The sequence below is a fragment of the Talpa europaea genome, assembly GCF_964194135.1.
Source record: "Talpa europaea genome assembly, chromosome: 11".
In the NCBI taxonomy this organism is placed as follows: Eukaryota; Metazoa; Chordata; class Mammalia; order Eulipotyphla; family Talpidae; genus Talpa; species Talpa europaea.
The window spans coordinates 20204199-20226130 of NC_140078.1; the positions used below are offsets into that span (position 1 = coordinate 20204199).

Sequence of the window (21932 nt, forward strand, 5' to 3'; positions counted from 1 at the left end):
GTGCCTGCCACTGTGAGGCTGCAGGACCCATCATCCAGCGGCACTCTAGAATCCCCCCAGAAGGCACACGTATTTATTACGTTTTTGTTTCTTGTTCCAGAGGGAAAAGATTGAAAATTGTGTAGTGCAAATCTTGAAATCCTTCATTGTCCTTTCCCATAAGTAACCTGTCTATAGTATTATTTCTCCCATCTAGCAAAAATGCTTTTCTCATTTCCCAGTGAAATTTTATCAGTAACAGAAGAGTGAAACATACCCCTCGGAGCCTAGGGGTGTAGTTTATGAGGGTTTGGCAAAATTTCTTCACAATTTCCTATTTTAGTGAAAGATCATAGGAATTTTCCACTCCATAATGCATGTCTGTCAACATAGAAGTCTTTTCAAATAATTTTCCTCAAATCTTCAAGGAAAACTGATTCTCTGGGAAACCGCTGTACATTTGCCCTGTCCCTGCAGACCCAAGAAGCCCATCCTGAGGAGGGGGTGATGGCAGGACTGGATCCATCATTTTCTCGGAAGTTAGCACTTGAAGGAAAGTGAGGTATGCCACCAGTATCTTCCCTTTGTTCTCTGAGGCTGGGGTCCAGATCAGGTTCCCTGTCTTGGCTTGAGTTTCTCCAAGGATAATGGGGCAAGAAGGTCTGATACACAAATCATCCAGAGGACGTGGGGTTTCCGGAGGAAGGGCCTCTGTCCCTGGGGAAGCAGGTGGTGTAGCTCCAGAGCAGGCTTTGGGGATGTGGCCCTCCCTTCTTCATGCAGTCCTTCTTACCTGCATTTAAGCTCCCCAAACTTCTGTCAAGGTCCTGAGGAAAATTTAGTCTGTCTGGCTTTGGGGAAAATCCATGACTTGTAATGATGCTTCACCGCCAGACCCCTGGGCAGTCGGGTTCCACTCTGAGCTTCATTCCTGCTTGTGATGCACCCCGTTTAACTCTCCAGAGGCAAAACCTCGGAACTTCAGTCAGAGTCTAAATAATAGTAAATTCTCCAGGCCTTCTGTACTTAAAAGCAAATATAGAGGAATAATACCCGCTAGAGTTAGAAATTGACAAATGCCCTGGGCATGGAGGGAAGGGTATGGTTTCTGGATTTTAGAAGTGAATTTGCCAAAATAACACGCGTGTGTCTATTCCCACCATTATGGATATTTTAATATCGACAAGTGGAAATAATTGTATGTCCTCTATTCTGTAATTTCTAGTTAGCTTTATGTAATCTGTCCATTCTATCCATCGTATTTTTTGATGCATTTCAAAATATAATTGTAGGCCAAACATTTCAACATGCATATTAACTAGTTTGTTTTAATACAGGTGGATAAGATTGTTTTAATACAGGTGGAGGGTGGATAAGATTTAAAGTAATGAAATGCATAAATCCTAGCAGGTACACCTGTCAACCCAGTCCCCCCATTTCAAGATCACATTATGCCAGAAAGCTCTCCTGCTCCCCAGTCTCCACCCCACTCACCAGAGGCAACACCTTTTCTGATTCCCTTCAGGTATGTTCTTTACCCTCCAAGGTGCACCTCCACAGGGTCCCTGAGCAGGCCTACATTTCAGATGAGTGGTTGCCTTTCAGGGACTGCCCTCCATCGCCAGCCCTCTACCCCAGCACCTGCCACAGGCTACAGAATTGTGTTCTCTGTGAGCTGGTATTTCCTTTTCTCCAAAAATGTGCTTTAAAAACCCTTAAGGAGGGCCTCCCCAGTGGCGAAGCGGTTGAGCGCTGGGTTGCGAAGCTGCCCGCAGCCTATGCAGCGCCGGTTTGATCCCCGGCTGCTCCCCGGCCACGGGGCAAGGGTCCCACATGGCACGCAGACTTCTCCTGCCGCCCGCTGCTCCCCTCAGCAGTGTACTTCGGTCCTTCTGCCTGCTCTGCTCCCCGCTCTGGCTCTGGTGAATTCTCTCACCCTCCCACGCTTCTGACTGTACTCAGTGCTTGTATAAATAAATATATTAAATAAATAAATCTTTTAAAAAAATACATAAATAAAAAAATAAAAACCCTAAAGGAAACAGGCTTTATCCCCTTTAATATGTTTGGCTCTCAAACCAGCTGCACTTTTGTATGTTTCTCCATTCAGAATACTAACCCAACATCCCACACTAAATTCAGGTTCTGGTGAATTACAAGGGGAAAGAAAAGAGAAATTGTGAGATCACAAATGGCAATCTTTGCAGCAGGTGAAAATTGCTAAGTTGCCAAGCTCATCAAATTGGTACAAACACTCAATGTCGATGAGCTGCACCTGATCAAGCTTTTCAGTTGCGAAGGAAAATAGCACAAGAGCTAGTTCTGCCATCACAGCTCCAGTGGCTCAAAAGGCCCCATTTGGTCTGCTGTGATCTGTTCTCTGGCACCTTCCTCTGCTGCCAAAGAGAATGTAGGCCAAGTCTCCTCCCATCACTTTAGGATCCTGGAAGCCTCCCCCTTGAGTGCCCAGTCCAGGGTGACCATGATACTTGTGAATTGCACTTGGAGATAGAGGCCACCTCTTCCCCAGCTTGGGCCTACAGCTTGCCTCGCCCTGCTGTATTGAAGGGGGAAGGAGGAGCAAGAGTTTGACCTTGGCTTTATTTTCCCACCTGTGCTGCCACCTCTTTTATCCCATGTTGCTAAGTGAGTGAGATGAGGCAAGTTTATATTTCACCAATACTGTAGTGAGTTGACTGCTGCCTCTCCACCTGATGTGTGTTTAAAGTGGAAACTTGTGCTTCTGGTTGCATCTGTTGTGAGTTTTCAGAGGGCTGCCCTGTGCCCACCACCCTCTCCCCTTCAGCCTGCATCTCCCACCCACTACCCCCTTTGAGTGATACGCTCTCTGGCTAGCCCACTTTCCATTTGGCTCATGGTTTGCAAGGGGCCAAAAGCCCTGCAAGAAGTTTGGGGAATAATTTGGTAATGGGCCATGGAAAATTAAGTCAAAACTTTAAAAAAAAAAAAAAAAAAAAGCAAATGCAGGCCATAGGTAGGGCATATAATCTATCTCAGCTGCTAATAGTTATGTAAGCAAAATACTACAAATCCTGAATAGTGCTAACACTAGGGGTGGGGATGGGAGGACGAAAAGAGGCAAGTGTCAAGTCCCCTTCCGTGGTAAAAATGAAAGAAACTGGAAAACCACAATTTAGAAACATGAAAGTAAGTTTCAGAAGGAACATCTGCATGTAAAGTATTCTGTGATTTCTATACTACAGATATTACTTGGGTAAAAGTTTAAGTTTGCCTTAACTTAAAGCTACGCTTACAAGAAAGCCAATGCTGCTGGCTTTCTCAATGAAGTGACTGAAGAATGAGGAGAGTTCTAGAACCCCAGAGGGAATCTGGAGGAGTGGACCAAAGCATACCCAATGCAAGCGTGAAATGTCTTTGAGGTCTCCTGTCTTTAAAATTGTGCATGTATTTTGCACTCTGGTGGCTCCATGGAGAATGCAGAGCCTGAGTGGAATCCGGAGCCCAGTCAGCCAGGTGAGTGCCCATGGGGGCCTGGATGAGAGAGGGGTAGCTTGGGGCCACTGCTGGGGAGGGGATCGTTCTCCAGGAGACCATCAGGACATTTTGATGGGTTTTGAACAAGCAAGTAGACTTGTTCAAAGACCGCAGGTGCTTGCTTCAGCAACCAGGTGCTGCCATTTACTGAGATGGGGATGACCGGAGAGCAAGTTTGCAGGGGAAGAAAGGGCCAGCAGTTTCGAGGTGGCCTGCTCTACTCGAGCCTGTCTGACAACTGTGTGTCTAGTAAACTTTGTTGAACACACTACTGGATGCACGATTCTGCCAGTCCTGCTGAACAGAGATTTGGAGCCATAAGCCTGTGATTAAAGCCAAGGGACTTACATGAATTCACCAAAGTGAAAGCAGCAGCGGAGAGGAGAGGCATGAGAGGCATCAGCTGGGCAGCAGGAGCCCGTGAAAAATAGGAAGTGGGTGCGGGGGGGGGGGGGGGTCAATTGAAGCAAAAGCTGTTTCAATGAGGATTCAGTTCAGCTGTGGAGACTCACACTAGCAGTGGCTTCATTAAGCAAGATCAGAGTTTGCTCCGCGGCCCAGGGCTGGAATGGGGACGCCCCGAAGTCAGGGACCCAGGCTCCTTTCAGCTTGGAGGTGCGCTGTCCCCAGGGCTTAGCCCTTGGCCTGGTTCAAAATAGTTGCTGGCGCCCCAGCCCTTTAAGGACACTCCCTGCACTTTCCGCTGCTTTTGGGGAAGCCTGTGCCCATCTATCCCCAAAAACCTTCTGCTTCACAATCTGACCAGACGAGGACAGCCTTCTCCGGCCCGGGAGGGGGCGGGCGGGCTTCAGCCTCCCCGGCCCGGGCGGCCTCCGTGCGGGAGCCCAGCGGGGCGGTGTTGGGGGCCCGGGTGGGAGGAGGCTGGGGCAGGCCCCTGGGAGGCGGGTCTGCAGACGCCGCTCCGAGGAGCCCGGCCCTCCAGGCGCGCGGCCGGCGGCAGCGGCTCCCGGCAGCCTGCGGGTGGGGAGGGCACAGCTGCCCCTGCAGACCTCGTGTTTGTTACGGGCCCCACAGTTGTCCACTGGCTCCAGCTTTAGGTCCGGGGCCGTCTCGCAGGCGGCCTGGGGCGCACAGGTTTGCAATGAGCCGGGCCGCGGGCTGTGCGGGCGCCGGAGCAGGCGGCGGGGGCGCGGGGGCGGGGGCGGGGCGCCTGCCCAGGTCGGGATCCCACGCGGCTAAGCCGGGTCTTCCTGCTGGAGACGCCCCGCTGCCCCGCAGGCTCGCTCGCCCCCCCCCACACACGTAGGTGTCCCCGACAAGTTAGTTTTCCCGCCGCTCCTCGCCGCAGTCAGTGAGGCTGAGACCCAAGTCCAGCTGGACGCACGGCCGCCCCAGGGACAGTCAGGTTCTGTCAAAGGCGGAGGGGGGGGGGAGGGGGACTGTAGCTCCTGGGGTCCCCGTCGGCGGGCTTCACTCCAGAAGGGGAGACTCAGCGTGAAGTGGGAGACGGGGCTGGAGGTGAGTCACTGACGCGTCTGTCCGCGGGGCCGAGCTCCGGAGGCGTCTTGAGGAGCAGCCAAGCCCGGAGGGGGTGAGGGAGGGTGGCCTGGGGCGCAAGGAGAAGCCCCGGCCTCAGCCTAGAGCAGGGACAGCCATTCCCCTGCGCCCCAAGAGGAGGCCGAGGGAGGGCCGGGGGTGGGTAAGGAAGGGAGGGCTGGAGCTGCGGGGCAGGACTCAAACCCGGACGGTGAGGCGCGCTGGCTGCACGGCCCAGGGTGGCTTTAGAGCCCAAGTTTGCATCGCCTCAGCCAAGGGTGCAGCGTGCGCTACGCGCAGGGCTGCCTTTCACCAGGCCTGGGGGCCAGCCCCACTCGTTTAGCAGAGGAAAGAGGGAGTTAGTGCTTTTGAAAGTAGTTATGAGGGAACTGGGGTTTGTGCTCGGTGAGGAGGAGTCAGCGGAGTGACTGAGAGGGGAAGCAGAAATCTAGCTGGGAGGGCAGGAGTGTCCCCCGAAGTGCCCTTGCAGTGGGGGGGGGGGGGGTAGATGGGACAGTGGGAAGCCAGGGGTTAATGGAGCAGGTCCCAGGGGAGAGCTGCCCGGAGGAGTGACAGCAGGGGGGAGCGGGAGGCGACAGAGGGGTTGAGAGCCACTCGGGAGGATTCCAAGGGTGACTAGATTGGGGGGGTGGGGACCAGCTCAGGCTTGGGCCAGGCTGGGGTGATGGGGACCGGCTAGTGATGGGGAAGATGGGAACTTCATGTGGATGTGTTGTTTGAGATGCCTAAATCTGAGGCACCCTGACCAGGAGGCAGAACCAGGGCCTGAAATAGGGAGCGAAAAGGAGGGAACTTGGGGTTTGGGAGTCATTTGTTAGTGGCCTGTGATGGTGCGGATGTGCTGTGCCTGTGGAGCTGGAGCGGGAGGGGGGAGAGGAATTTCCTGAGAGGAGAGGGCGGTGTCTCCATGGGGGTTGGGGTGCTGCAGGTGTGGGGACTTGTCAGAACTCATCAAGTGCACTCTCAAACCCGCATTTAATTGTGTGCACATTCCAGCCCCCACCCAAAGAAAAGAACCAAATACTAATCTGACTATGAAGGGTTTAAGAATAAAGTGAACTGCAAATTACTCTGATCTTTTAATTTCCTTTTTTCCATTGAGATATGATGGACGAGTTAGTTTCAGATATACAATGCCGTCGGGGATTTGTATGTATTGTAAAATGATCACCACAGTAAGTCTAACAATCATCAGCTTACAGTTAGATTTTTTTTCTTGTGATGAGAACTTTTAAGACCTAATTTTAGCAATTTTGAAATGTGCAGCATGACTGTTAATACTACTAATACTAATCAAATCCCCAGGACTCATTTATTGTATAACTAGAAGTATGTACCTTTTGGTCTTCTTCACGCCTTTCACCCATCCTCTGAACCCCATCTTTGGTAACCACCAATCTATTCTCTGTATTAATGAGCTCAGGTATTTTTTCCTTTGATTCCACATATAAGTGAGATCACGTGATATGTCTTTCCCTTATTTCACTTAGTGTAATGACCTCAAAGTCCATCCATGTCACAATTGGCAATATTTTTCTTTTTAATGGCTGAATAATATTCCACAGCATGTATTCCAGTTGTATATATTATACACTTTTTTCACTCACTTGTCATTGGACATTAGGATGTTTCCATATCTTGGTAGTTGTAAACAATGCTGCAGTGAACGTGGGGTGGCAGAAAAGTTTCTGAGTTAGTGCTTTCATTTTCTTAAGAGAAATACCCAGAAGTGGAATTGCTGGATCATATGTTAGTTTGAGATTTTATTTTTTTACGAACTTCATACTGTCTTCAGAGTGGCTGTACCAGTCCACATGCCCACTGGTTTCCTTTTCTCCAGTCTTGCAACATTGGTTATCTGTTATCTTTTCGATAATAGCCAGCTGAACAGTGTGAGGTCACATCATATTGTGGTTTTGATTTGCATTTCCCTGACGGTCATTGGTGATGTTGAGCCCATTCTCATTACCTGTTAGCCATTTGTATCTCTTCTCTGGGAAAATGACTATTCAAGTCTTCTGCCCATTTTTCAGTTGGGCTTTTTTTTCCTACTGACTTGTATGAGTCCTTTCTATGTCTTGGATATTAACCCCTTATCAGATATAAGATCTGCAAATATTTTCTCCCATTGAGTAGGCTGCCTGTTCATTTGTTGCTTTCCTTTGCTGTGAAGAAGCTTTTTAGCTTGATGTGGTCCCACTTGTTGATTTTTGCTTTTGTTGCCTTGGCTTTTGACATAAAATCCAAAACCATCAGTGCAGAGAATAATATCAAGTTGCTGACCAGCTGTTTTCATCTCGGAGTTTCATGGCTTCAGGTCTTACAGTCAGTTCTTTAATCCATGTTGCGTTACTGTGTGCGGTGTTGCGGATGCCCTTTCATTCTCTTGCACGTGGCTGACCAGCTTGCCCAGCACCCTTGACTGAACAAACTGTCTTTTCCCCACTGTATCATCTTGGCGCCGTTGTTGTAAGTTGACTCTATATGGATGGGTTTATTTATTTTTTTTAAAGATTTATTTATGCATACAGGAACTGGGGTACAGGCCAGAGGTGCGGGGGTGGTGGGGAGAGGATTCACCAGAGAGAGTGGCGAGCAGAACAGGCAGATCTGCTGAAGTACACTGCTGAGGGGAGCAGCAGGCAAGGCAGGAGAGGTCTGCTGCGCCATGTGGGTTGCTCCCTGGTTGGCCGGGGATTGAACTCGTGCTGTAGTGGCTGGCAGTAGCTCGATAGCGTTGTCTGTAACGCCTGCGCCACAGGGAGGCCCTGGGTGAGTTTATTTTGGAATCTATTCTGTTCCATTGATCTATGTGTCTATTTTTATGCCAATACCATACTGATGGGTGATTGCAGCTTGTAATAGTTTGAAGTCAGGGAGCATGATACTTGCAATTTTTTTTAAAAGATTTATTTATTTATTTGTATAAGCACTAGGTACAGTCAGAAGCGCGGGAGGGTGAGAGAATTCACCAGAGGCAGGGCAGAGAACAGAACAGGCAGACTGATGAAATACACTGCTGAGGGGAGCAGCGGGTGTGGCAGGAGAGGTCTGTCACACCATGTGGGACCCTCGCCGGTGGCCCAGGATCGAACTGGTGCTGCAGAGGCTGCGGGCACCATGGCGCTCAACCGCTGCGCCGCCAGGGTAGGCCCGATACTTGCAAGTTTTTACTCAAGATCGCTTTGGATATTTGGGATCTTCTGTGGTTCCATGCAAATGTTAATATTGTGTGTGCTTTTTTTGTGAAAAATACAATCAAAATTTTAAAAGGGACTGTAATAAATGTGTAGATTGCTTTGGATGATATGCACATTTTAACAATGTTCAATCCACGGGCACAAATAGCTTTCCATTTATGTGTCTTTAATTTCTTTCATCAGTGGCTTATAGTTTTAAGCATATAGGTCTTTCACCTCCTTTGATAAATTTATTCTTAGGTGTTTGATTCCTTTTTTTAAAAAAGATATATTTTATGCATACAAGAACTGAGGTGCAGACCAGAGTTGTGGGGGGTGAGAGGATTCACCAGAGACAGAGTGGGGAGCAGAACAGGCAGATTGACTGAAATACACTGCTGAGGGGCAGTGGGCGAGGCAGGAGAGGTCTGCACGCCATGTGTGTTAGCTTCCTGGCTGGCTGGGGATCAAACTCAGGCTGCAGTGGCTGCAGACAGCTTCATAGTGCTGACGCTTAACGCCTTGCACCACCAGTGAGGCCCCTGTTTCATTCTTTTTGATGCAGTTGTAAATGGAACTGTTTTCTTAATTTATTTGATAGCCCATAATAGTATATAAAAAAGCAACAGATTTTTTTTATAATAAATTTTATTTTTATATTCCCCATACAATTGCAACCCCCCCATTCTGACCCCAGTCCCTCCCCTCCTGCCCCCCGCCCCCCAAAAAGTGTCTCTGGTTCATAGTTTTTTGTTGATTTTGATTTTCACTTTCTTATAGTTATTCATTTTCCTGGTCCCTTATTTAAGTTTTCTAGATTCCTGCTATGAGTGAGACCATCCGGTATTTTTCTTTTTCTTTCTGGCTTATTAAAAGCAACAGATTTTTATATATTGATTTTTGTATCCTGCAAATCTACTCAGTTTATTTTCAGATTTTCCTCCACTTATGATGGGGTTACATCCAGATAAACCCATCAGCAGTTGAAGACATGTAAGTCAAAAAATGCTGACAACCCAGGACATCATAGACTATTGGTGGTTGTACCCATTTACCCCTGTGACCACATGGCTGACTGGAAGCTGAGCTTGTGCCACTGTCCAGGGTCAGCAGAGAGTGCTGTGCTGCCTGCTGCTAGCCTGGGGAAAGATCAAGATTCAAAGGGCAGTTTCTTTTTTCATTGTCCTTTTAATTTTTGCATAGAAGAACTGGGGTGTCGGCTGGAGGTGGGGGGGCATGGAGAAGGATTCATCAGAGAGAGCGGGGAGCAGAACAGGTGGATTTACCCAATCCGGTGAGGCAGGAGAGGAAGGTCTGCTGCACCATGTGGGTCGGCTCCCTGGCCCGGGGATCAAACTGAGGCCATAGCCGTGATAGCGCTGAGACTTAACCCCTAGGCCAACAGGCAGGCCCCTCAAAGTACAGTTTCTACTGAATATATATACAGCTTTCATTCCATTGGAAAGGTGAAAAATCTTAAGTGGCATCACTGTAAGTTGGGGACCGTCTGTATAAAATGTTACCTGCAAACAGTGAGTTTCACTTCCCACTGTCCAGTTTGGAGGTCTCTCTCTCTTGCCGAACTACTCTGGGTAGGTCTTGCAGTCCTGTGCTGGATGTAAGTGGGGAGAGTGGGCGTCCTTGCCTTGTTCCTGACTGTAGAGAAAACTTGCAACTTTCAATGATGAAAAGACACATTTTCACCACTGAGTGTGATGTCAGCTGTCGGCTTATCTATCGTTTTATTGCGTTGAGGTACACTCACTCTATACCCACTTTTGGAGTGTTTTTATCACAAGTGGATGTTGGAAAAACAAGATGGATGGATGAGCAAACAGGCAGGATAAAGCAAATGCAGCATTAAGTGTGGAATGTAACTGGTGGGTATATAGGTGATTGTTGAACAATTATTTCAAATGTTCTATATGTTTGAAATTTTTCATAATGCTTGGAAAAAATATATAACATTTTAGAAGGTACTAACAGCTCTGGGGGGAAATTAAGACATTGGGAGGGCCTCCCTGGTGGACTGGGGGGTATGTCTCAGCACTATCACGGCTATGGCCTGAGTTCGATCCCCGGCCAGGGAGCTACCCACATGGCGCCGCAGACCTCTCCTGTCTCGCCTGCTGCTCCCCTCAGCAGTGTATTTCGGTCAATCTGCCTGTTCTGTTCCCCACTCTGCCTCTGGTGAATCCCATCCCCCTGCCCCTCTGGGTACACCCCAGCTCTTATATGCATAAATAAATCTTTTAAAAAAGACATTGGGAGGATAGGGAATGACTGGGGTAGGGGCTGCAATACTAAGTATCACTGGGGAAGTCCTCCCTGGGGACACCTTGGAAATGAGAGTGAGTCACAAAGAGATCTCAGGGAAGAATGTTCCAGGTAAAGGGAACCGCCAGAACAGAGAGGCCCTGCGGCACAAGCGTATCTGGGGTTCCAGGAATAGTGAGGAGGTCAGGGCGGCTGAAAGCAAGGCGGGGAGGCTGATGGACAGAGGGAGAGCAGGGAGCCAGATCCAGTGGGTCTCCTGGATCACTTTTCAGCTTGACTTTCACACCAAATGAGGGGCTGCAGGAATAGCAGATCTAACTCCTCTGTGCGCTGGATCCCTCTTGTCACAGTGAAGCAGGCAAGGCGGAAGCAGGGGACCAGTGAGGAGACCCCAGTAGTAGTCCGGTAAGAGGATGGTGGCTCTGGTCTGGGTGGCAGTGGTGGGAGCGATGAGAAGTGATAGTTTGCAAACATTTTGAACATGGCCTGGGTGTGTGTGCTCGGGGGGACAAGTGGTCAAGGGAAGAAGAGTCAGATCATAGATAGGAAGATTCCAGTTGAAGCACATTTTATTTATTAAAACTTTTTAAAGATTTATTTATGCATACAAGAGCTGGGGTACAGGCCAGAGATGCAGGGAGTGAGAGGACTCACCAGAGAGAGAGAGCGGGGAACAGAACAGGCAGAATGACTGAAATCCACTGCTGAGGGGAGCAGCGGGTGAGTCAGGAGAGGTCTGCTGCACCATGTGGGTAGCTCCCTGGCCGGGGATCAAACTTGTGCTGCAGAGGCTGCGGACAGCTTCATAGGTTGCATCTTAACCCCTTCCTTGCGTCCCCAGGGAGGCCCTTTGGTTTGACTCAAATAGTTTTTGCATCTCTATATAGTCTCATCTTTGAATTTTTTTTTAGAGGTAAATGTCCAAGATTTTGGACATTTTACTTTTGTCTGTGGTAAAAGGATGGTCTGAATCAAAGTGAGTATGTGATATCTGTAGAGGCTTGTTGGGGAGCCTAGTACATTTTTGGTACATTTTCTGTTTGAAAACATGTTAGGTTCAGAACTAGTAATTGTATTATAATCTCTCTCTGTATATATATATATAATTATAATATATATTTTATATACATAATCAGTTTCTATATAAATATATATATACATCACATATATAAAAACATATATATATATACACATATATATAAATATATATAAACATCAGTTCATTTTGTCCAATGTATGCTTTCAGGTATAGCCCCCCTAAAATTCCCATCACCAGTTCTTCTCTCCCATTTTCATTCCTCTACCTCCTCCTCCCCTGCAGAATGTCTCTGTCAATCTATAAATTTTTTAAATTTGTGCAATATAAGAGCTGGGGTGCAGGCCAGAGGTGTGAGGGGTGAGAGGACTCACCAGAGACAGAGTGGGGAGCAGAACAGGCAGATCTGCTGAGATACACTGCTGAGGGGAGCAGCGGGTGAGGCAGGAGAGGCTGCTGCGCCGTGTGGCCAGGGATTGAACCCGAGCTGCAGTGGCGGTCAAGGTAGTTTGATAGCGCTGAGACTTTAACCCCTCAGGGAGGCCCAAGTTTTTGTTTTTGTAACCTGGGACAAACAAGTTCAAAATTGTAGCTTTCTAGAAAATTGTTGTCATTTTGTAGTGACTCACTGTATCCCTCCTATGTCTTTTAGCTTAAAGCCTTGTCTGCCTGACTTTGCTGTGGGCAGACCTGTAGGTGAGTTTTTCCCTGGAATGCCTCTTTCCGTCTTTTGACTCTAAGAGCTGCATTTTAGTTTTCTTGGTCAATCTGATCATTTGTTTTAATAGATGGATGTAAAACGTTTTCTGCTTCAATATTTATATCCCATCCTTCCTTTTTCTCCTTTTATTTTTTCCTCTCCTTTTAATACCCTTTACTAACCTTTCCCCCCACTGCATTGGCAGTTATAGCTTCTATTCTCTTAATGATCTCTCAAATGTCCTAAATACACACTTGATTTTTACAGAGAAAATTTTCATCATCTTTCCTCTCAAATCAAGCTTCCTAGCACCCTTTAACTCTGATTACCCCTCCAGTCGTACCTGTATTGCACCTTGTTTTGTAGTCCACAGATTAATCATCACTAGTCACGTTCCAATTAAGTGCTTGTTTCCATCTGCTGACATGTTTACCAGTTTCTGCACACCCCATTTCATCTCGTTTCTTTAGAGTTTTGCAGATTCCTTAGTGTGCTTAGATGCTGATTTTATTTTTCTTTACCGTGCTCTGCATTTTAGGTGAGGTTCCTGGTCTATAAGTCAATGTTGGACTCTCTCCAAGAATGTCATTTTTTAAAAAATTAGGTATACAGGAGCTGGGGTGCGGGCCTGTGGGGGGATTTGCTAGGGGTGGAGCGTAGAGCTGGGTGGGCAGATGGAGTGGGGGGCCGCTGGGTGAGCCAGCCGTCTGTCAGAGCGAGACAAGGCGTTCAGCGGCGTTCAGCGGCCAGTCTGCTGTGCGGCCTCGGGGAATCGAGCCCGGGCTCCGGGGACTGCGGGCAGCTTCCAAGCGCTGTGCTCAGCCCACTGAGCCACCACGGGGCCCCCTTTAGCCCTGGCTCCTTAGCTCCCTTTTGAGCTCTTACTGGCCTGTGCGCGCTCCCTGTCCTGTCAAGGCCTCGTATTCATTCCTTCACCTGTTTCTCTGCCTAACTGCTCCTGATCGCTCCTCCAGGTCAATGACCTTCTCTCCTGCTGTGTCTAATCTTTCTTGCCTCATCCTTTGAGATGTGAATTTCAAGAGTTTTAAACTAGAAATGTCTTTCAACCTCCATGTGTTCCTCTCTAATGTGCTGCTCTTATGTTTTAATCCCCCCCCTTGCTTCTAACGGAGCTCCTGGAAAGCGAGGCTGAGCGCGGTCGCCCCGGGCCGGGCGCGGGCGCGCGGCGACGGGTCCTCGGCCCAGCCCGGCCAGCGCGCTCCGGCCGCGGGAGCAGCGGAGCTGCGTTCCCAAGGGCTTCACCAGTTTTCCAGCTTCTCCAGCCAAGGCCTCTGGGAGCGGGGCGCTGGGTCGTGACGTCACGGGACTGTGACGCACCCTCGGAGCCCCCGCCCTTCACTGCGCGGGCCGGGAATCCAGGCTCGCTGCGCCGTGACATCACGGGCCGGGCGGGCGGGTTTTGCGTCGGCCCAATGGGAGCGACGCACCGTCCTCCCCTTTAAGGAATGTTGTGACCTGACGTCACCCGGGCGAGTTACTTCCCCGAGCCGCCGCCGCCGGGCTCAGCGTGAGCCCCGGAGCCCTCGAGCAGCGCCAGGCGTGGAGCCCCGGGAGCCCCTGAGCCGCAGCCACATCCCCGCGCCCGGGAGCCCCGGCCTGCGCGCCCCGCCGGGCCCGCGCGATGCCCTCGGACCGGCCTTTCAAGCAGCGGCGGAGCTTCGGTGAGGCCCGCTGGTGGGCGACCTGCCCGGGCGGGGGGGGGCGCAGGGCGGGGGTGCAGACCTGCCGACCCCGACTGCCGCAGCTGACGTCAGCCCCGTGACGTCAGGCTCTGGCCAGACCCCAGGCTGGGAGGCCGAGTCTGGCCTGGGCCCCGGGCCTCCGCCTCCCAGCCCCGCGGTGCCGGGGCTGACGGGCCTGACGGCCCCCGCGGGGGGAGGGGGCGGCGGAGGCGAGGCCTGGGCGGGGCGAGGGGCCCCGCCTCCTGGGGACGGGCGGGCGGGCGGGGCGGCCCCGCGGCGGGCGGACCTAGGCCCGGCCTCACCGCGACCTCCCGCCGGCAGCCGACCGCTGTAAGGAGGTGCAGCAGATCCGCGAGCAGCACCCCAGCAAGATCCCGGTGAGTGCCTCGACCCCCTGCCCCGTCCCCGCCCCGCCCCGCCCCGCCCCGGGCTCACGGTCCCCCACCCGCTGGGCTCCCAGGTGATCATCGAGCGCTACAAGGGAGAGAAGCAGCTGCCAGTCCTGGACAAGACCAAGTTCCTGGTCCCGGACCACGTCAACATGAGCGAGTTGGTCAAGATCATCCGGTGCGCGGGCAGTCGGAGGACGTGGGTTTGGGTCCCTGTCCCGGGGAGGCTGAGAAATGCCGGGGGGGGGGGGGCCGTGTCGGTTCAGCGCTGGGAACCTCCAGAAGGGGCCGGTGGGTGTGGAGGATGGGAAGCATCCTTGGGAGGGAGTCAGGGTGCCCCCCCACCCCCGCGGCCAGGCCCCTCACGGTCGCCCTGCTCCCCACCTCAGGCGCCGCCTGCAGCTGAACCCCACGCAGGCCTTCTTCCTGCTGGTGAACCAGCACAGCATGGTCAGCGTGTCCACGCCCATCGCGGACATCTACGAACAGGAGAAGGACGAGGACGGCTTCCTCTACATGGTCTACGCCTCCCAGGAGACCTTCGGCTTCTGAGCCGGCTGTAGGGGCTGGTCTGGGAGTGGGGGGTCATGTCAGGATCGGTCTAGGGAGCTCCTGGCTCCCAAACTGAGCTGCCTCTGACCCTGCAGGCTGGGCAGAGATGCCACTCCCTGGGGAGGGGCACCACCATGCCCGCTCCGCCCTGGGGTGGGGCCTGGGCAGTCTCTTTAGGATTGCCCCTCCCAGTGCCGGCTGGAATGGGGAGGGTGGGGAGCAGCCCCAGCACTTGTGCTCTGTGTGGTTTGTCTTTTTTTTAGGCCCCTGCCTGTCTGCCCACCTGCCCTGCCCCACCTGAAGCTCTGCCCCCTTGCCTGGACCTGCCCACCCTGAAGGACTGGCCCCTGGCTCGATCTTGATATGGTGTATGGATCTGTAGTCACTGTCCCTCTGCAGAATAAAGATTGCTCAGGCCTGCCTGGCCCTTTGCCTCCAGCTGTTTGGGGAGTGTGTGTGGGGGGTGCCAGTGGGGCTGTCCCAGGCCTTCTCAGCACACCGGTGCACAGACATGCAACTTCGGGGAACCCCACCTGTGTGTCGTGCGCCAGGGTGATTTTAGGTGCCCAACCTCCACTCCCAGGCATGCAGCGTGATCTCGGTGCTGCTTCATAACAAAACACGTTTATTAAGTAGCCACAACCTAGCAAGCCCGCTCACCTGCTTCCTCCCCTTTCCTGTCAGGGAGGAGGCTCCTTGGTGTACAGAGCCACAAAGTGGGGTCCAAGCAGAGGTGCTCCTGCCTATTCCCCACAGGCTTTGCTGCAAGCCATGACTCTCCTCTAGAGCCAGAGATTCATGATCCTGGACTTGAACCTCATCTGCCGGAGGACGCGCCGGCTGGCAACTCTGGCTAGAGGGCTTGGCCCAACTTCTGGTCCTTCCACCCCCTGAAGTCTGTGCAACCCTGTGCCCAGCCAGGCCTACTTGAGCACAAGCATGGCCTCCGTGCCGTCCTTGGCAGTCAAGTAGAGACCATGTGTGAGGTAGTATTCCCGTCGCAGGAAGGCGTAGAAGTAATCGGAGATGAGCAGGATCTGGAGAGAGAGGGTATGAGAAGGTTCGGTAAGCTTCCCCCTCAACCTCGGGTCCCTGAGGGACCCTGCCCAGGGATTCCCTCGCCCTCCCATTCCACCCTTGGGCCTACCCATGAGCCTCCAGGGACCTGCAGAGCTCTCAACCCACTGCCCTCCCACTCTCTCCCTTGGCTGACGCCTCCATCCCAAGCCCTGGCCTGAAACTTGAGACGGGTACATCTGCCACCACAGACCCCGCCACCTTCTCAGGTGCACAGGTCTTGACAACCCAGCCCCTGTCAAACCTCCCACTAGGGACGCATGCCCCCCCAATCCACCAGGTGCTCACGTGATCCCTCTCATACAACCAGCCCCCATGTGTCCGTCAGTTTTCCCCTCTAAGCTTTCAGATCTACCCGTTCGCAGCTGTACTGGCCGCTATGGCGTGTCCAGATGACAAGCCACTCTCCCTTTTCGTTCCCTGGCCTCACCCCCAACCCAACCCCAAGTCCATTTCTCCAGTAGCCAGAGGGAGCTTTTCAAACAACAAATCTTGTCATACTACCTTTCAGCTTAAAGTCCTCCAAAGGCTTTTTCTCTGGCTTATTAGAGTGAAGAGAAGCCTCCCTGGGGCGCTGAGGCGTTGTACCCTTCTGGCCCCTGCACTCCCACATCTGCGCACGCATCACCCTTCCCCAGTTCACCTCGCCTGGCTCCGCACACTGGCCTCTTCCTTACTGTGGGATCTTTGTTTCCTCTGCCTGAAATGTTCTCTCCCCTTCGTCTCTTCAGTGCCTCCTGTCCTTCAGTTCTCAGGAGGCATCAAAGAAGCCATCCTTTGCCCCCCTAGATTGCATCTTGGCCCATGAGCCTCTATTTAGTAGCACAAACTCACCCAAAGTGCCATTTTTACGTCCATCCATATGACTGATGTCTGTGGTGGCCCCCACTGCCTCCCAGTTGTCAGCAGGCAAGTACCCGCCCCTCACCTTGGACACCCTAGTGTCTATGCCCAGCTCAGTCTGTTTTTCCCATATGGACCATAGAGTCAAATGGGCCTGAGTATCTCGAGCCCTCTATCCTACCACGCTGAAGTCAGAGGGGACCAGGGATTTGCCACAGTGCCCTAAACGCCAGACCTGCCAGGGTTACAGTCATTCACCCAAGCTCTCCAGCACTTGGAGCAGTAGGCCAGGCCCAGCCCCGCAGAAAGGGAGAGTAACTCACCCCTGCAGACACTGACCTCTAACCCCCAGACCCCTGCCCGAGGCAGCATCTCTCACACCTTGGCCAGGAAAGAGTAAGTAGGGGCTTGAAGGGGAACTCAGGACCAACAACGATGGCCTCAGGGAAGGAACTACCAAGCCATCACCACAGGAGCCCACTGGGAAGGCCAGGCTGATGGTATCTGTCTCACAGATGAGGAAATTGAGACTCAGTGGGTTCCAGTTGGCCTAAGGCTATGCTGAGAGCTGTACTAGCCATCAAACCTGCAACACCAGGAATTGGGGGTCCAATCTGTGCCCAAAGGCACACAATTCCACTGCTGAGGGGGTCAGGAGAGTAGATGAGTCCAGGGAGCTGCTGAGGTCTTGCCCTGGGGGGAAGGGGGCTGGGAGGGGCGTCATCACACTCTGCAGCGCCTTTCTCACCCTGGCCCGAGGTGCCTGGTCTGGGAAGGGGGAGCCGGGAGCTAAGGCTAAGCTGGTAGGGGCTAATCCCCAAGCCAGGTCAGAGGAGGTGCAATCACATTCCACACACACAAAACTCAACTCTCTTGTCACACACCGTCAGCTGGACAAGCGGGAAGTCAAACGCTAAGTATTATTTGAATCATGTGAAATGGTTCAAAACGGCTGCTATGGGCACCTTCGTATGGTCCAAGCATGGTTGCATATTGGCTACTACATATGGTTCACACTAACAGAAAAGGAGAAAAATCAGTACAAACAGTAGAGAAAGCATGCGCCTTAGAAGTACCAGAACAAATAGCCAGGGCGCTGGGAGCTATTCATGCTCCTTACATGAATTGTGACATATGTTGATGAACACTGAAGTCCAGTTAAAAACAATCAGCTCACAAATAATGAGGGAAAAGCCAAATCTTGTGGCTTTCCCCCAAATTTCAATCATCACCCCCCCCAGGAGTCAACTTTTTTGCCCACTCCCTACCCCCTAGTCCTGCGTGGGCCAGACTCAGCGACTCACGAGCGGAGTGACGGCACCGCAGGGACCTGCGAGCCCTACAGCGAGGGAGGGTCGCGTGGCCAGCAGGACATCGAGGACATCGCGTGGCCAGCCGGTCTCTCTCAGACACGCTCAACACCCCAAGCCCTGTCTGATGTTGAGAAAAGCACCCGACAGAGCCCACCTGGGCACCTCCACGGGCTAAGACAGGCCAGGTGGTGAGGAGTCAGGAAACGCCGAGAAAGCAAGCCGGGCCGTGGGCAGGCGCGACAAGTAAATGGGATGTGCCCGGGCCTGGGCCTGGGCGAGGAGGCCCGAGGGCATCCCGGGGAGAACGGGCAGCCACAGTTGGTTTGGTCAACAGAACGTGCCAGGTCAGTCTCCTGGCTCGGACGAGCTCGCCACGCGACACGGAATGTGAACCAGGGCGCTGGGGGTCGGGCGCACGCCCGCGCTGCCTGGAGCTCTTCCAGCAACAAGCTGTCACCACGCCTCCCGGCAGGGACGGTCCTCCCAACGTCTGGGGGAAAGAAAGCTTCAGGAAATGGCCACGCGAGACGGTGCTTCTCACCACGAGTTGCGCAGGAGAGGAACATGGCAGCGCGGGGCGGGGGAGGAGACGGGCCGGTGCGCGCCGCGGAAATGGACTGAGAACCACCGGACCGTGGGACGGGGAACGTGCGCTCAGGTACACACTCGTGCATGTGAGCACGACGGGCCCCTGAACAACGCCCACGACAACGCTGAGGAGGAAAGGCAGCCCCGGCCACACCCTCTCCCGGAGCCGGGAGGGAGAACGCGCCGTGCAGCGCAGCGGACCGCGGCGTCCGGGCGGCGGGAATGTGGGTGCGAAGTGTTAGGTCTTTTCATTCTGGGGGGGTGGTGGTGGTGGGGGGGTGGTGTGTGTGTGTGAACATTTTCAAAATAAAGCTGGGGAGAGTGGCGGGACAGAGAGAAAGCCGGCGCCCTGCCCCTAGCGCGGAGGCGGCCTCTCCAGACACCAGGCTGGCCTGAGGCTTGGTCTGTCCAAGGGAAGCGCCGAGCGACCTCTTCTGACCTTGACACCTTCCCTCTGGGTTGAGAAGGGACTTCCCAGAGGCCCCAGGATTCAGCCAACATGGCAGCTGAGGCCAGACCCCATTTGCCACGCCAGGGCAGGGGAAGTTGGGCAAGGGGAGTAGAAATAGGGGTGAATTTGTGGCTGTGGGACCCCATGGAAGTCACTTCCCCTTCCCTGAGCTGCATTTTCCTCAGCTGTGAGAGGACAGTGGTAAACTAGTCCATTATACCCGCGGCCCCTACCCCTGGAGCTGGCCTGAGCTCTGGCTCCACCCCTCTCAGTGGCCTGTTCTTTATAGCTGCCCACACTAAGGGTGGCTGAGCGCCTCAGTGTCTCTCCTGCCACTAACCACAAAGCCCCATCCACATTCCCCTCCTCAGACATCCAACTCAGCCCCCTTTCACCCTCTCACCACCACGTCTTCGCACACACAGACCCCCACCCCTCGAGCCTTTCATCTGCCTGCACAGAAGCCTCCACTGCACCCCTCTGTGCCCATCATACACCTCACCTTGGCGCCACTGCTCATGACCCACCCCTGGGCCCGAATGACCTCCTCCTCCTCAGGGCTCCTGCTTATCCCTGCAGAGGCAGCATCTCTCCCCTGGGGTCTTTCCTGTACCCATGCCTGTGCATGTGACACCTGAAGTGAGCTCATTTTCTGCTGGCCTCCCACCCAACGGGGTGGCATCTGCTCCAGCACAGGGCTGGCACTCTGTGAGCAGTCTGTGGGCCCCCGCCCCTCAGCACTGCCCTCAATGAGGGCTCCCCAGACCACATTCCTCTCACTGGCCGCCCTGAACCCTCCAGGACTTCCCTATGGGCCAAGATGAAGACTTAACAGGGTGGCTGACAGGGACAGGGAGGGCGAATGAGAAGTGGGATGCACAGATCAGCCAGAAGAAAGCAGAGTGAGGAAATGAACATCTGAGTATCCCACACCGTCACCTCCCCTTGTGTAACCCCCAATACAAGATGACAAACTTAGAGGTTATGGGTTTTGCCCAGATGTTGTGAGAGTAAGGGAAGTGGTGATGCTGCATGTCCGTCTACCTATCTGAGGCCCAAACTCGAATTCTTCCTGTCACCCCACAAGCCCCTCAATTAAATATGCTTAGTGGGAAGAAGGGGTAGCACCCAAACAGGTCCTGCTACGTGCAGACCCATACCGACACCCCTCTCAAGGCTGTGCTCCCCTGTTCACAGCTCTGTCACTGAGCCAAGAACATAGTTTTTTGGGAAAAGGCCAAAGTCTCTGAGACATCAAGCCAGCAGAGGCCGGTAATTCAGTGCTTCTGGAAGCTGCAGAGCTCAGGAGAGCAGCCCCAGCCAACCCTGGTGCAGCCTCCTGGAGAAGCAGGCGCTGGCACCCCAGGCACGACCTGGTCCCCAGGTCTCCTGCTCCTGTTGGAGATGCTGACACTCAACAGTCAGACTGTGTGTTGGGCGCTCCTGTGATGTCACAGTCGGCCAACTGTGGCTTCCTCTCGCCACACTGCATAGGCATCTAGGACACCCGGAGCAAGAGGGCTGATGGCCAGTGTGTAAAGCCAGACTGGGCTTTGGCGTGACCTGCCAACTCACGGCCCGAATGGACACCAAGTGGGAGGAGATGGCAGAGAAGCAGAGCCCCGCCCTCCAGCTCTGAGGATGTGACACAGCAGGGAACCCACTGGACAGCGGCCTTAGGGTCTGGAAGGTCACAAGGAAGAGCAAAGCCCTGCGATGGGGGTTCACGTCCACACGGCGCTTCCAATTCACAAGAGCTTCCCGCCCCACTCCACACCGGGCCCTCACAACCACCTGCCGGGCTGAGGAGACCAAGGCGGGTGTCACCTACACCTGGTTCAGCAGCCTCCTCCCTCTGCTCCAGATTCCAGGCTCACACCCCTCACCTCTTTCCTTCCAGGCAGAGCGAGGTTTGTCAGAGCATGAATTTGATCCCAGTTATCCCAGGAATCTGTCCTCAGCCTGGTGCTCAGCATGGTGAGGCCTGTGTTCACGCTGTCCTAAAATGGCCTCATTCCCCATCCTGACATACACCACCAGGGGGCAAACGCCCCTCCTACAGAGCTCCTTGCATACTGATGCCCTCAAACGCTCACCCCCAGGTCTCCCCACCTAGACCCTGGGTAGATCCTTTAGGTGCCTCAAGCACCTTTTGCCAGAAATTTCTTTAAAAGCCCCATTTATAGCATTCCCATGATGCCCTGTCCTACCCTCTTCCTTTGCCTTTTTTTTTTTAAAGATTCATTTATTTATACATACAAGAGCTGGGGTGCAGGCCAGAGATGCGGGGGATGAGAGGATTCACTGGAGACAAAGTGGGGAGCAGAACAGGCAGATCCACTGAAATACACTATTTAGGGGAGCAGTGGGTGAGATGGGAGAGGTCTGCTGCACCATGTGGGTCAGCTCCCTGGCCGAGGATCAAACTTGCACTTCAGTGGCTGCGGACAGCTTCACAGTGCTGCCTTAACCCCTTGCACCACCAGGGAGGCCCCCTTTTCCTTCTTTCCCACATGTAGGCTCTTTGAAAGCAGGACTGTGTCCCATTCACTCCTAGCAGAGTGCCTGGCAAATAGTAGGCATCTAATTAATATTTGTAAATAAATAAATTAGGCCCCACAGAGTTATGTGACGTGCATAGAGCCAGCAAGCCAGGATGATGGGGCTGGGAGTCACTATGGAGTTCAGATCTCCAAAGCCCAGGCCTCTTGCTGGCTCTGCCCCTCTATATTAAGTCCAGACTCTTCTTGTCACTCTGGTTGTGGGGGGAGGTGAAGAGCCTGTGAGAGACAAGCTTGAGATGCTGAGCAT

The 21932-nt window shown here is 53.1% G+C and overlaps 2 protein-coding genes across 3 annotated transcripts in view; one reads left to right on the plus strand and one right to left on the minus strand.

The window, feature by feature from the left end:
* Positions 1-3426: 3426 nt before the first annotated feature.
* On the plus strand, positions 3427-15287 carry MAP1LC3A (microtubule associated protein 1 light chain 3 alpha). 2 transcript variants are annotated; one of them, XM_084247253.1, is made up of 6 exons: positions 3427-3474; positions 13670-13887; positions 14230-14285; positions 14369-14475; positions 14687-14856; positions 15113-15287. In XM_084247253.1, exons 2-5 carry the CDS (start codon positions 13848-13850, stop codon positions 14847-14849), a joined length of 366 nt encoding a protein of 121 aa, XP_084103379.1. In that variant the 5' UTR covers positions 3427-3474; positions 13670-13847; the 3' UTR covers positions 14850-14856; positions 15113-15287. The 2 variants fall into 2 exon arrangements, with proteins under 2 accessions (XP_084103379.1, XP_084103378.1); XM_084247252.1 differs by having other exon boundaries at positions 14687-15287.
* Positions 15288-15772: 485 nt separating this feature from the next.
* Positions 15773-21932, minus strand: part of PIGU (phosphatidylinositol glycan anchor biosynthesis class U) — a gene marked incomplete at its 3' end in the record, with an annotated part of 93235 nt that continues 87075 nt past the window's right edge. Inside the window, exon 12 of the mRNA XM_084247656.1 lies at positions 15773-15886. Coding sequence (XP_084103782.1) covers positions 15773-15886 — 114 coding nt within the window. The remainder of the gene's footprint in view (positions 15887-21932) is intronic.